We start from the raw sequence: 15,020 nt of genomic DNA on the forward strand, positions 1-15,020 counted from the left end.
AGAATTATATTTATTAGATTAATTTTAATATAAAAATAAAATTAATATTTTAATACTTTATTTCAACAGTTTTTCAGCCAGCGTCAGTTTTTTGTTCACCAAACACCTCACAACATATTTCACAGCTTTAAGCTCAACATATTTTTCACAGCATTTCCGCTAGCATTGAAAATCCGTCTTTTCGCTCTACCAAACAGAGCCATTATATTTTTGGTTGGGGTTTATTTAGAATAAAGTGTGTTTAGTTAACTCCGACTGCAAATAATACTCATCATCAATGAAATACTTTTCTTCTTCCAAAAAAAAAAAAAAAAGAAACATAAATTTATTATTTAATTTTAAAGTTTTAATTTTTGATGACATGTCATTCTATTGGACGTCAGATAAAGTGGACGGCGTAGATGTCCTTGTTGTAGAACTTATATGAATTTTCCGTTAAACAATAAACCCTAGTAAACCCCTGCCGTTGTCCAGGTGAGCCAACTCTCCCTTCCAATTTCAGAACGCAGAGATGGATTCCGATGGCTTGGCGGCGACAGACCCGACAGAAATCAAGGTAGGCGAGCTGTTAAAGGAGGTCGTGCTCGACCATTTCCCTGCCTTCTCCAAGCTCGTCGATGACACTGTTTCTGCCATCAAACGCGCCATAGCTAAAATCCCCGACGACCTCAAGGTACCTTTCTTTTTGCTCATCAAAATTATAGGTTGAAAATAAACGCCTTTACAAAGCCAGGTGATAAGAAAGAATGCGTGCTTAAATTGGAGCAGGTTACTGCAGATGAGGCTCCGGGATTTGTGAGAGATATTGGTGCTGACAAAGTAGAGTTCAAATTTAAGAAACCGAAGTATATTGAAATTGGTGGCAGCTATTCGATACAATGTGTTACGAAGCCTGAGTTGAATGTTGATCTCTTTGTTCGGTTGCCTAAGGTAATTACATATCTGTGACTGAACATTACCAATTGCAACTTTTCAAGTCTGAAAATATCCGTGTATCTGCGGTGTTTGAATGTGGTAAAATATTCTTGTCGCAGGAGTGTTTCCTGGAAAAAGATTATTTGAATTACCGATACCATGCCAAGAGGTGCCTTTACCTCTGCATAATTAAGAAGTACATGAAGCGTAAATCATCAGCTTTAAGAGTTGAATGGTCCACCCTACAGAATGAGGCACGAAAACCTGTTTTGCTTGTCTTTCCAGGTCGGTTTTCTTTCTTGTGTTGTACTGACTTGATGGAGGTTCTTGTTGCTTTATGGTGTATTTTTTTTTAAATAAAATTTATATGCTCCTTTTTAATTGGGAAAAAAGTATATGATATTGCAGCTGAGAAGCTCGAAGTTCCTGGATTTTTTGTGAGGATAATTCCTACAGCACCATCCCTATTTAATATTTCAAAGTTGAACGTGAAGCGGAACAATGTTCGTGCTCTGAATCAAGGTATCTTATTTCCATTTTAATTATTTTCTGACTTTTGAAAAATATTACAGTGTTTATGAACTACTGTTTTTCTTTTTCCTTTTGAATTCCTGGAAGGGGATGTTCTTCAACCTACTCCAATATATAATAGCAGTATTTTGGAAGATATGTTTTTGGAGGAGAATGCAGAATTTGTCAGGAAAACCTTTCATGGTTTGAGGGAGTTGAGAGAGGCTTTGATTTTGCTGAAGGTACCACTTCTGCTATCTTGACTTTCTTACATAATTAAGGTTTCTGTTGGAGGTAGGATTATAAGATTTCATTTTCTTTGTATAGGTCTGGGCTCGGCGGAGAAGTTCTATACATGTTCATGATTGCTTAAATGGATTCCTAATCTCCATCATTTTGGCATACCTTGCGACTCATGATAAAATTAATAATTCTCTCAAGGCAGTTCAGATAGTTCGCATTACATTGGATTTCTTAGGTACTCTATACTTCTTTTTACTAGAATTAATCAGTGGTTATAAGACTTACTTCAAGACCCTCATTACTATTTTTTTTTTAATTAGGTTTCATGATCATAATTCATTTAATTGCTTTCTTGCTGCATGGTTTGTATTCTTATAGTCATTAACACTGGGATTCAATCAAGAGTAGTTCATGATGTATCTAAGAAAGAAACCTCACGTTTTAGACTATCTGACTGATGAATATTATTCCTGGGAACTGATTCTTGTTTTCTCTCAAACCAACTGGTGGTTTTCATTAATGGTTATACCACCCAAAGGTGCCAAACAAATATTTTTCCAGCCAAAACAAAAGGAAGACATCTGGTGAAGAATATTTGTCCTTTAAATCAAGGCTCAATTATCATTTTTTTGGGTATTTTTTTGCTTATAAATAATGATTATGCATGTCAGATGTTATTATATTAATTTGGAAGGCATTAGAGTATTTGTAGTTCATGAAGTGGCCAAATTTCAGACTCTGGTTGGCAGTTTTTTTTTTTTTTTTTCTTCTGAAGATATTGAGATTTGAGAAAAATCTAATAGATGTTTTTGAATAGTAAAAGAATGGATGAAATTAGTAAGGACACCAAGGCTGTGCCGTTCAGTTGGTTACAACTGCAAAATGTTTTCTACATCCAATAAAGTAAGCTTTTTTACTACACATTCTTCGTTAAACCAAAAGCAAAGAGTATATGACCACCTATCCCTAGCAAAGAGTATATCAGCCCTTCGAAAATTATGTTATTTCTTATTTCCAAATTACCCAGCACACTATTATAGGATATGAATCCTTCTGCTGTCCTTGTTCCTTTGGTTTGCAATTGAAACTCCAAGCCTTTAACTACTCAATGGTTCTGGCCACCACCTAGGTAATGTTCATAATTGTAGGACCTTCCCAAATTTTCAATAACCACAATGAAGAAGAATACGATTGATTGGTTCCCATCTATATTGCAAAGAATCATCTGTCAGTTAAAACATGTCACCTTCTTTGAAGATCATCTATGCAGAGGATTTTCTCCCAAGTAGCTATCAAACTTAAAATAAAAGAAGAAAGAAACCGAAGCTATTTTAGTGGTTACTCTTGGCAGTCAAAATTCTTCCCAAGTGAATCTGCTTTTGCCTCCTCTTCCGAATTTAGTATAGATAGTGCTGCTATAGGTTTTAGTGGTAAACCTCCCTCCATCATGAGTTTGCCATGTTAGTTGGTTCTCCGTGTCCATTGTTGGCAAGCATTTATTGATAGCTTCAAAGAGCTGCATAAAATTCTGTTTCCTGTCTGAAGCATCTCTTTTGAAACTGATATTCCCTCAAAAAACCCCGTGAATCATTTGATAATCATTCTTCGTATATTTCTGTCCAACCTGTAAATTGCAGGAAATTGAGATTTTGATTGTGTGTTACCACAATAATTTCTCATGCTAAAAGAAGACTATTTTCATTACCCTTCACAAAAGAACATATGCTGCCCATACCCCAAATAAAATATTTCATTATCCAACAAGCGCAAGAAGAAAAATTAGTTTTCTTGAACTCTGTAAGCAACTTCTGCGACCATTTTCACTTCTAATTGCTGTTGGTAGGACTTTTGATGTGCCAACTTATGATATATATCAATCATATGATTTGAATTTTTGAAGTTTTTGGAGGAATGTGTGATTCCTTGAGAGTCAAGTCCTCATGGTTCATCTTCTTTACAGGCTTTGGGGCTTGTAGAGATATGCTAGAACTTAGTGTCCGGAGAACTCTGTACTTATCTTTTGGATTATTTTGCAGCAACTTCAAAGTTATGGAGCCGAGGGCTTTACTTTAAAGAGCAAGGGCAGGACTGCTTTCCAAAGGAGGTTGCTGGTCTATCATACTTTGAGCCATTAAGATGTTCTTATCATTTTCATTTTTATATCTGCGAAATACCTTCCTCTTGTATGCCATATGTTATTTGACCGTTTTGCTTACAGTAGTGATGAAGCAATCATTTCACCCTCCAATGCTTAAGTGTAGAAGAGTTATTGCAATGACAAAGTTCTAATGCTATGAACTTCAACTTTAGTCTTGCAGTGTTGTACCAAATTGCTAACAAAACGCATTTGACTGAACTTGATCCATAGTGGCCTTAAAATCCTTGACACTGATTATGGAGGGTTCTGGTTGATAACGATGATTCTTTATCATGTTGTGGGTTTAGCAGTTAGCTCCAACTTGAGGTGTCTGTTCAAGTGTTGAATTTTTTTAATCTTTTTATTTTATTTTATTTTATATTATAGTCTATAGAAAATGATATAAAGTTCAGTGAGGTCCATCTCCTTGTTTTACATGACCCATCTTTGATCTTTTGATGGTTGATATTTTTTACAAATGATAATTATTTTCCCGGGAAATGTATCTGGAAAACAAAGGCACCCATAAAGGTCACATTTTTCATTGGAAAGCTATAAGCGAGAGAATCTCAACTCTTGATAATCTCAAGATTATAGGAGTTATGTTAGCTAACTGATGCTACCTATGTAAACATGAGGAACAGCCTTGTACCTTTTACATTATGACTAGGAGACTGAAGTCAGTCATTGACAATGATTGAGGTCTCTTGGGTGAAAGCTAATACTGTAAAGGAGGAGCTTTGTGCATGGGAACATACCCTTGGCCATTTGCTGGCTAATCTGGATGAAGAAAAACAGAAGATTATTCCAAGGAAAAGAAAAACTTGTAGTGAATTTGTAAAAAAAAAAAAAAAAAGGGTTGGCTTGATTGTGTCTTTTCTGGTATCCCAGAACTGTACATGACAATACCATTAGATTTTCTACTCCTGAAACTTTCTCAGGTGCATAGGTTGTACTCCTTTTGACACTTTCTTGGTACTTTCAATGAATTGTGGGTTATAGTACATTGAAAGTTTTTGGCTGAGTTTTCACTTGCACACATTGTCTTTGTGTGGTAGTGTACTTGTATTCATTACAAGCTTTGTGAGTTGCAGGAAAGGATGCAATACAAGGAAATATTTCCGGTTGTGATCTGTGATTCATCCTCACATGTCAATTTGGCTTATCGAATGACTAGTGCTGGTTTCATTGAGGTACTCATTCTGTGGATATAGCGGACACATAATATGAATTGCCACATTTGCAGTACCTAACGCTCTTTTTCAATTTTCAGCTCCAAGACGAGGCTCATTTGGCTCTTAAGTGCATTCAGAAATGTATAGATGGAGGATTTGATGAACTCTTTATGACAAAGGTCGACTTTCCTGCTAAATATGACTACTGCATAAGGTGTGAATGTCCGCTTTAAGCCTTTTTAATGGTGTTACCCAGATCTTCTGGGCACTTTGTGCAAGGGACATGCTACTTATGTATACGAACTTGAGTAGTTTTCTTATCATCCACTTTCTCATTGAAGAGTAATTGTCTGGAAAGGGCAAACTGTTTCGAGCATTGATATTTCCTTCCAAATAAGCCGCGCGGTTTTTGCAATTTGCCTTAGATAGGAAAAATGCATCTTTTTTCGGGGAAGGATTGATAGCTGTAAAGGGACCTATGGAACGTTTGGATGACTCATTAAGTGTCACCTGCTCAAACGGGATGATATAATTCTCCTCTATGGTAAGGTGATTTGACAGTCAAGAATCTGGGTACTTTAATGTGGCCTTCTTTGGGAAAAGAGTTGTTGAGTATGAAAAGGAAAGGAATAGATAGTGTAGTTTCTATTAATATGGAGGTGGGTGGGCCTTATGTTCTTCCAGAGGAGGCTAGGTCTTTGTTGTTTTAACTTTTAACAGCATCTGGAATCAGTTGAACGCAAATCAGTTGAACAAATTTAGGGTTTAGTTCAGTAGAGTTTCGGTGTGGGAATGGGCCTGTCGATAGCTTCCTTGAAATCTTGTTAAATTCAATATATGATTTGCACATTATTGAACTCATGCTGGAAATTTGATAGAATAGGTCTGTTTGCTTGAAAGTCCTTTTTATCTTGTTTCATGTTGTCACCGTAAGTTTGACTTTCGTTGCAGATTTTGGTGTTCTTCTTGATGTTACTTTTTCCTGTGGACAATTTGTCTTTTGTGAAACAGTATAAAGGATTTAGTCGATTTTAAGATTTTTGCTACTTGTTAGTGCAATATGCGCATGGGAAATGGGAATATTGCTAATTTCTTCTTAGTAGTTCGACTGGTAGATTAGTATGTCATTTCTGATTTCATCATTTGAAGTCGACTAGGTTATGCCTAAAACAATGTTGTGCATATCAGGAGGTTGGACGACAATTCAAGATTAAGCAATTTTAATAGATTGGTCTAAATTCATTGCCTTTGGTGGGCTCTGTGATTTTAAAACAATTCTAGGCTTTTAAAGCAAGGTGCATGTGGCCAATCAGCTAAAATTTCTATTTTGTGAACTTTGTTACATTGATGCAACGGATTACTGGGTTATATGTTCCATCATGTAAGCTGTCTTTGTGCTGCAACATTGTTTGGTTATCTCTCTTTTCATTAATTCTCTTTGGGCAAGTAAGCTTTTTGGGTGGGGGATGTGGGATTCGAACTCACCACCCTTAAGGATGTGAAGTGGTTCTGAGCCACTGGTTAAATTCCAGTTATTTATGACTGTTAGTTGGCACTTCTCTTTCATTCTTTCATTTCTCTGATCTGGTATAATTAGTTCAAGCATAGGTCTCAAAATGTTTTGCTTCATGAGTATAACTCCATCTAAGTATGTGTATTTTTGTGTGTGCTTCAACATTAAGCTGCCAACTCCTTTTCTGCATATTGGTGATGAGAAACTTACTGTCCAAAATGTTTTGGAAGTGATAGATTGAAGAAGTTTTGTTAAAAGTTGACAGACCCACATCTAATCAAACTTAATTTTCTGCTTCCATTTTTTTTATGTCTAAAGGATGCAGTTGTGAATCCCCTTGTTTCCTTTATTTGAAATTTAGACTGAAGTTTCACTTGGCCAGCATTAAGTTTTACTGGTGCGACAATCATGAAATGATTTCAGATACTTAATTTCGTTTTCTTAGTTTTCATTTAATAGTTATGTAATGTTGGATAAAATTTCTGAACCCAGGGTAACTGTACAACTGAATTTAGTAATATATACTAATTGATTAATATTATAGAAGTGCAATGGGGTGACCATTTTAAAATTTTTGTAGATACTTCGTTGTATCTAGCACCGAAGTGTGCATCACCTTACACATGCACAATTAGGGCTTTTCTTTGTAGGGTGTCCGCTTGATATTCACTATTGACCTTTTGCTTGATGGCTTAAGTTTTTGGATCATCTGTTTCCAAATGTTGATTTGGAATCAAGGTTGCTGGTTCAAATCCCATCTGTACTTCGAAGTCACAACCCCGGTGTTCAGATTCCATTTTAGGAAAGCTCAAGCTTTTGGGAACAACGATTAACTAACAGAACTCTTGTTCCCAGACAATGGATTAATGATAAATTTTCCATTAATCATGTGCTTGCAACTTTTCGATCTTCCTCTCAATATCTCGTCATCCCTTAATATCTTGTCGCCCCTTAATTTTGGCTTGTTTTTTCTTTTAGATTGAAGTTGCAAGGGAATAGTGAGGTATATGCTTCAGGATTTTGCTTGGATGACGAATGCTGGAGATTGTATGAGCGGAAAGTATATAGCCTTCTCCGTCAAGGGCTGACTGATAGAGTAAATTTCATACGTGTCGTGTGGAGAAACACTGCTTCAGGATGTGGTATTGAAAATGTATGAGATTGTGGCTTTACTAGTATATAAAACTATAGACTTTGAAAGATTTCCCTTCTCAGTTTACTTTGACAAACTTCCTTTATATTACTGACATGTTACTCTTTTCATCTTTTCCTTCTTTTTGTATGGTTTTTAGGGGTTGTCCACACTAGATAGAGAGCAATTGCTTATTGGAATTTCAGTGAGCTCTGTAGAGAAAGCTTTTAGAGTTGTTGATGTTGGCCCAAATGCTGAAAATAAGGACGAGGTACATCAATTTTTGAATGTTATGCAACTAGGTCCTCTCGTTTGGGCTATAATTATCTCATTTCCTTTACACTAGGCACTGAAATTCCGGAAGTTTTGGGGTGAAAAAGCTGAGCTTCGAAGATTTAAAGATGGTACAATTGCAGAAAGCACAGGTGGAATATCTGTTATGATCATGTTAAATGCTGCCTGTTAGGTTGTACCAAAATGGTTAATTTGATGAGTAATTTTTCCCTTCAAATCTTAGTTTGGGAAACTGAGCAGTGGACCAGACATCTCATTTTAACCAGAATTGTTGAATGCATACTTCAACGCCATCTTTCACTACCAAAAGAAAGAATTGTGCAAATGACCGATCAACTTGACTTCTCTTTACTTAATGGCGTTAAAGGTGACACTGTTGACCATTTGGGGCTCTTGGTTATAGAAATTGTCTCGTCTGTATGTTACTCTCTTGGCACTATACAGTCTTTTGCGTAATGTTCTTTATTAACAGATTCTATGTCACATTCTGGAGGTTTGCTTGGGGCACTTGAAGTTCTATCAAAGCGCCTGCGCCTCATTGAAGATATTCCATTGCGAGTTTCTAGTGTGCAGCCTTTGGATTCTGGTAATTCTTTGAGCTAGAAAAGAAATCTTTACTGACTGCTATTGTTGTTGTTGTTGTTGTTTATTACCATTCAATGGATGACTACCTTGTTTTGGTTGTACAACGAGATTCTTTTTTGCTAAGTTTACGTACAAGCAAAATCAGACATCAAAATTATGGGGGTGGAAGAAGAATGTTGTATTGATGCCACATAGCCACATAGGTTGTTTGCTTCTGTTTCTTCTACCAGATTGATGGTTTATTCTGTATCTTCTGTTTGAAGCTGCTATACCTGGGAAGTAACAACTGTTTTTGCAATTTGAGTCTGGCAATGCATCTGGTGTATGTGAAATGTAGAAAATGAATTGAACTTTGATATCTCACAGAATCATGCAAAAATTTATGCTTGTGTTCTAGAAGTTATGGTTGACATTTAAAATATAATGTTACAGAGTTTTTCTTTACATTTAGATATAATTAACAATATCCATTTTCTTGGATTATTTCTCGCTTTTGAAATTCCTTACATGAGATGTAGACATTTAAAACTCATTGTGTTTAATAAAGTTTCATTCAACATGGAATCAATCTTTCTTGGTTGTGTCGTATCTTACTTGCTTTGGCCTTTTTTTATTTCTTTAAATTACTGCCCTTCAAAATGTTTATCGTGGCTTTAAAGAAAAACCAATGTGAGGATTTTCTCTCGTCCCCCTCAGAGATGGTAAGTGTGAAGTCTTCTAAAGTTGTTCTGCTGAGTGCATTCTTTTTGTTAGTTGGGTGAGGAGGCAATGTGAACTCTTCATTAAGATAGGTAATAGAATAATGAAACAAAAAGCTCTATAGCATTACATAGTTTGATACAACTGGAGCACCTAACCGTTGGAGAAAAGAAAGCTTGAGGATGAGATGAGAAGTGCTCAGCATACAGTGTTATGCTTTGTCAGATTAATTTTCTTCATGACAAAAAAATATCAAAAAAACTACTTCTTTATTAGTGACAGCTTATCCAAGAGGTTTGACTAGCGATATGGCTTGGAGTAGGGAAAATAGGAGATATATAGCATTATAGCCATGAAAGAAAAGCCTTTTGTTTGAGAAAATTTTGAGTCCAATCCTTGGTAAAATTGTGATGCTAAGATATTTGTTTCTAGAATTTTAAGAGTTCACCTTGCCATCCACTTTCTATCATGGAAGATGGTGTAATGATAAGGACATTGAGGTTTCCTTTTCTGTTTCTTGTTTTCTAGATAACATTTTGAATGTCAAATTTCCTTGGTTTAAATTTTTTTCCCTGATGTTTTTAGAGATCATCAGAACTGTAGTCATATGGTTATATGAGGCTGGCTTTTTTTTTTTTGGTGTATTCTGTTCATGTAATTTTCCCCTCACATATTTGCACATGTTTTGGTTGAACAACCTTGGGTTTTTTAGTTTTGACCTTGGTGTATTTGGGATGTTATGATGATTTATTAACATGAAAGCTTTTCTCCCTGTTATATAGGGTCTGGTAGGGGTTGAGTGTTGCAAGTTGCTTCTTTGCTCTATCATTTTTCGTACCTAGTTTTGTATCAAGTAAAATTATATGCAGTAGAGTGAGTGGTGCAAGATTTATTTTTCTTGCATTTTCATCTCTTTGCCCTTTGATGACTAAAAAAGTGTTCTATTACTTGTCTTTCCACCCAGCATTTAGGCTTACATCTGTCTTCCTTCCGGAACCGCATCCCCTGGTTAATGAAAAGGGGAACCTAACAAGGCTGCGTACACAGTGTCCGTCTTGCATTCAACCACTTGAAGTTATGATTCAGGCATGATATCCTCTTGATTAGGTGCACTCTTTATGGTAATGTTCGTTTCCCCGCTTTCAGTTAGGTGAAAACTTAAAATTTTCTCTCTTTTAGTTGGAAGGATCTGGGAACTGGCCAATGGATGACATAGCAATCAAGAAAACCAAAACAGCTTTCCTCCTTAAAATTGGAGAGAGGTGAGTCAATTTTGTTTAATCACTAACTATATGAGTTTTTGTTTTTTTCTTTTTAAAATTACGTCTGATGAATTCTATATTTAAGATAGTCTGGAGCATAAGTGGGGCATGACATGTACTGCTACCGAGGATGATGTTGATGTCTTTTTCTCTGGATATGCATTTCGTCTTAAAATTTTGCATGAGAGAGGCTTGAGCCTGTTGAAAAGGGAAGGTGAGAACTCTTCTTTAATTTTTGATCTCCTATTTGTGTTTCATTATGAGGTATTGCGTTATCAGTTTGCTAATCCATAATTGATTTGTAGTTGGAAGCAATCAATTAAAGCGGGTACCATCCACAGACAAGAAACTTTTCATTAGCGGTCAACACTCCAACATGATCAACGGACTACAGGGCCAGTATCCAATATACGGGCATGTTGTTAGGTGGGTTTCCATCATTTATGGGAAAATATATACCTTTGCAAAATTGAATATATTTTTCAAGATACATTTGTACTTTTCAATTGACTTTGAATGTCCAATTTGGGTATCTTTGAAGGTTAGCAAAAAGATGGGTTGCTTCACATCTATTTTCGGCATGCTTGGTTGAGGAGGCAGTTGAATTGTTGGTTGCATATCTCTTTCTGAAGCCTTTACCATTTAATGCTCCTTTCTCACGGATCACTGGATTTTTAAGGTTCTTAGCTCGTCTTCATTTTGAGAAATCTAACTATCTTAGTGATAATGGAATTATTATATTGGCTGAGGAAAGGAATTAGTCATTGTGGTTACCATAATATCATCATATAAAGTATTCGACGACTTTTAGGGATGTCCACAACCGATCCGTAACCGAGAACTGATCCACAGCCGTGGTTATTCGGTTACGGTTATGATTTTAGTAAATTTTCGGATATTTTTTCGGTTACGGTTATGGTTATAACTGAAAAATATTAATATATATTATATATGTTACATATTATACTTTATACTATATTATATAATATAATGTATCTTATATAATAGATAATATCTATTAGATTATATTATATATATATATATATATATATAAATACATATATATGTGTATATATATGTTACATATTGGAATTGTTGAGACGCCATGGGAGGCCAAGTAATATTTGTAAAACTTTGATTATGTCTCTATAAGAAATTATAAATTAAGATACTAATTAACCTAATCATTACACAAATTATAAATTAAGATTGATTAATTGAAACTATTGGTGACTATCATTTTAACTGTGATGAGATAATATATTTATTATCATTATCATGGGTATTTTATCAAACTTTGTTAGATAGAGTATGAGTCGATCATGGGCTATTTCACCCTCTATTTAAGATTTATTTATACTTCTTCCATTTCTTCAAGAACCGATCCGATCAGAAAAATATGTTTATTTCAGTTTGGTTATCCAAACATATATAGTCCAATTATGGATTCTAAAATATCATAACCGAATCAATTCGGACATTTCGGTTTCGGTTAAAAACCGAGCCGAAAACCGAATGGAAACCCCTAACGACTTTTTGACTATAGTTGGTTGTGGAATTAATTAGCAAGACTTGCATATGTGTTGCATAATCTAGCCTTGATAGAAGGAACTGCCCTTCTATATGCATATATGTGTTGCTACGTTAGCATAGGAAGTATGTAAGTAATTGAGGCTTATTATTAATTATGACCTTATCAGCTAAAGACCGTAAAATATCGACATAAATCCTATATTTTCTTCTCCCATCAGAAATTGTAGCCAGATATACTTTGTTCTCTCATCAAAACCTACCTAGGCTCTAATTCCTAATTCAAGGGGTATATCAGTGCTTGAATGTGAGGACATAAGGTATTCTATATGGTGTAAATGTCTTTTCTCTGGTGACTTGAGTTCTGTATTTGTAACCGTTGATTTGATATTGATGCTATAAATGTTGTTCAAGACTGTAATGCCGTGGATGCTTGTGTATTGATCTAGAGTGCCAATGGTCCAAAATGAATACGAAGACTATGATTTTTATCTGGTGTTGAGTGATTTTAAATTGAGCTCTTTTCTGAGAAATTTTTAATTCTCTTGGCTTTGAGTTTCCTTTTGGAACATTAAAATTTATCATATTGATGTTTGTCTGCTAGTTCACCTAGCTCGTATACTCTGTTTTTTCCCTGATAAGTAGCTTTCTTACTTTTAAGATTATCCTGCAGATACTGATTAAATATTTCTTACTGACAGGTTCCTGCGTCTACTAGCAGATTATGATTGGACCTTTTCTGCTATGGTGGTTGACATAAATAATGATTTGACCCTATATGATAAGAAAGAAATCAATGTAAGTTTGGTTGACCAGATGATTGTTTATCATCGTATTTGTTTTTATCTTGGTGTTAATAATGTACAATTTTCTTCATGTAATATTCACTGATTATGTATCTACTATTTAGGACAACTTTGCGTTAAGTAGAAAAGTCTATGAAGAAAATCCACAAAATGTGAACCCAGCAATGTTCTTGGCTACAGCCTATGACAAGGAATCAGAAGCTTGGACCAGATGCGCGCCAAACTCACTGGTTGGTGCCTGGTGGTTCTTTTCAAACCATTATGATCTTGGCCACATAATCCTTTTTGTTCATATACTTCGTAATTGATCCCCTGGTTCTTTCATCTCTTCTATGAGTTGCTCTTGCCTGATTAATAGTCTTTTTAATTCTCAGATTTTGCTTCTCCTGCTTGTTATTTTTATTCTCTTCTGATTTCTCAAGAATCAGAACATCCTTTTTTTTATAATCAAAAGTGTTTCTGCAGATTATGATCCTATAAATTTTCAGGATGAGACTTCGTGAAATAAGGAAGATGACCGTAATAAGGGATGCATTTGTTATATTTTTCTCTTGGAAGAATTTCATACGTGCTGGCAATCTAAGAACCATATTGTTATAGTCAGTTCACAATTATTATTTCAAAGTGTGCTACAACCATTTATGTGGTAGTTATTCTCCCATTTTGATAGTCTACTGACATATGGCTATTTTCAATGTTAAAGGATCTGAGAAGATTAGTTGCATATGCTCGAAGCAGTGCGGATTTGTTGACCAAACTCGTATTGCAGGATCAGACTGATTCTTACAGGTGGGAGGTAAGTGGGACACCGGTCCAGTATTCATGTGTTACTTTTGGATGACCTGTTCCTAATAGTTCTATAGTTGCAATATCTTATGGCACAAATTTCTGTTTTCAGTGTCTTTTCCGAACTCCTTTAAACAACTATGATGCGGTGGTTCTTCTCCACAGGGACAGATTGCCTTACCCCAAACGTTTACTCTTCCCATCTGAATTAAACCAGGGTATATTTTTCATATGATCCTTCAAATCTAGATTGACGTGGTTTATTTTACATTTTCTCTTTTTCTCGCTCTCGGTATTCATATTCAATGTTTGCACTGTGATTCTCATAAACTGGACATTCTAAACAGGGAAGATGTTGGCTAGAGGGAATGTTTGCAAGAATTTCCACCCATTCATTTTGGCTCAAGATTTGAAGGGGAGCTACAAGGAACTACAAAACCAGCTATTGGTGAACTTTGACCCACTGAGATGCTTTATTGGGGATCTAGAGGCAAGTATAATGATACCGATATTCAAATTCGAATCCATTTGTGTTTGTTGCTTACACTCTCATAATATCTCCAGAAAGAGTTCCCGAACACATTTAAACTGTGGTATGATTTTCTGGGAGGTGATGCTATTGGCCTAACTTGGGAGAAACCTCATTCAAAGGTAAAATGTGATATCCTGAATCGCGATTTATAATATAAGTTGATGTCCATTTGAGGTATTTTTACAAATTAAGTCCCCTAATCCGTCTATGCCTTGACCTTTCGCTGTCTATGCCTTGGCCTTTTGTAGAAACGGGAACGAGAGGAGACAACAGAGGATAACAAGAATCCAGTTGAGGCCTTAAAAGCTGTTGGTCGGATAGGGAAAGGCTTTGTGAGGAGCGTGTATTTTCTCAAGGCGCCAAGGCTCTCATAGCGTAGATGCTGGTGAATCAGAAAGATGTTCTTTCTAATTCTAATGTAATAGTAGATACATTAGTCACCCCTTTTTGTACAATGTGAGCCCACAATTTTGAGGAGTGTAGTGATAACTTTGTTAGAAAAGAGAGACATGTACAAATAATGCCTGCCAATTTGTGAAAACATACCTAGTTTTTTGAATATTATTCATGCTAGTAATATGCAGAAACAGTTGAATGCCTCTCTAGTTCCTTGTACGTTTATTTTATAGCATTCTTGTGTCTACTTGATGCCTATGCTTAGTCCTATGTAACATAACAAGTCTTCTAAATATTGGAGAATTTATGCAGGAAAAAAAAAAACTACTTACCTCATTAAACATAAAAATAGAAATAAGTTTTAAGCCTATTGAATAGGAAAGGCTCTTTGTGAGTATGTTTGGATTGAGCGATTTAGTGAGAAGGGAAAAGGAAGGAAGGTTTTGCGGGAATGATATTGTAGCTTGTAGGGGAGGGGAGGTCCTGTGGGAAAATAGCTCGACGT

General features: G+C 35.6%; 1 protein-coding gene across 2 annotated transcripts; it reads left to right on the forward strand.

The window, feature by feature from the left end:
- Positions 1-447: 447 nt before the first annotated feature.
- Positions 448-14,745, forward strand: LOC119998118 (nucleolar protein 6). 2 transcript variants are annotated; one of them, XM_038845343.1, is made up of 26 exons: positions 448-673; positions 769-930; positions 1,035-1,200; positions 1,324-1,437; positions 1,534-1,667; positions 1,753-1,903; positions 3,705-3,772; positions 4,900-4,998; positions 5,079-5,194; positions 7,472-7,646; positions 7,786-7,896; positions 7,972-8,050; positions 8,143-8,286; positions 8,392-8,505; positions 10,168-10,289; positions 10,383-10,465; positions 10,555-10,679; positions 10,771-10,891; positions 11,007-11,144; positions 12,697-12,793; positions 12,906-13,031; positions 13,505-13,597; positions 13,700-13,805; positions 13,935-14,077; positions 14,152-14,238; positions 14,368-14,745. In XM_038845343.1, the coding sequence occupies exons 1-26, from the start codon at positions 512-514 to the stop codon at positions 14,491-14,493; spliced, it is 3,162 nt and encodes a 1,053-aa protein (XP_038701271.1). In that variant the 5' UTR covers positions 448-511; the 3' UTR covers positions 14,494-14,745. The 2 variants fall into 2 exon arrangements, with proteins under 2 accessions (XP_038701271.1, XP_038701272.1); XM_038845344.1 differs by lacking the exon at positions 8,143-8,286.
- Positions 14,746-15,020: the final 275 nt, after the last annotated feature.

Source organism: Tripterygium wilfordii, chromosome 5, assembly GCF_013401445.1.
Source record: "Tripterygium wilfordii isolate XIE 37 chromosome 5, ASM1340144v1, whole genome shotgun sequence".
NCBI lineage: Eukaryota > Viridiplantae > Streptophyta > Magnoliopsida > Celastrales > Celastraceae > Tripterygium > Tripterygium wilfordii.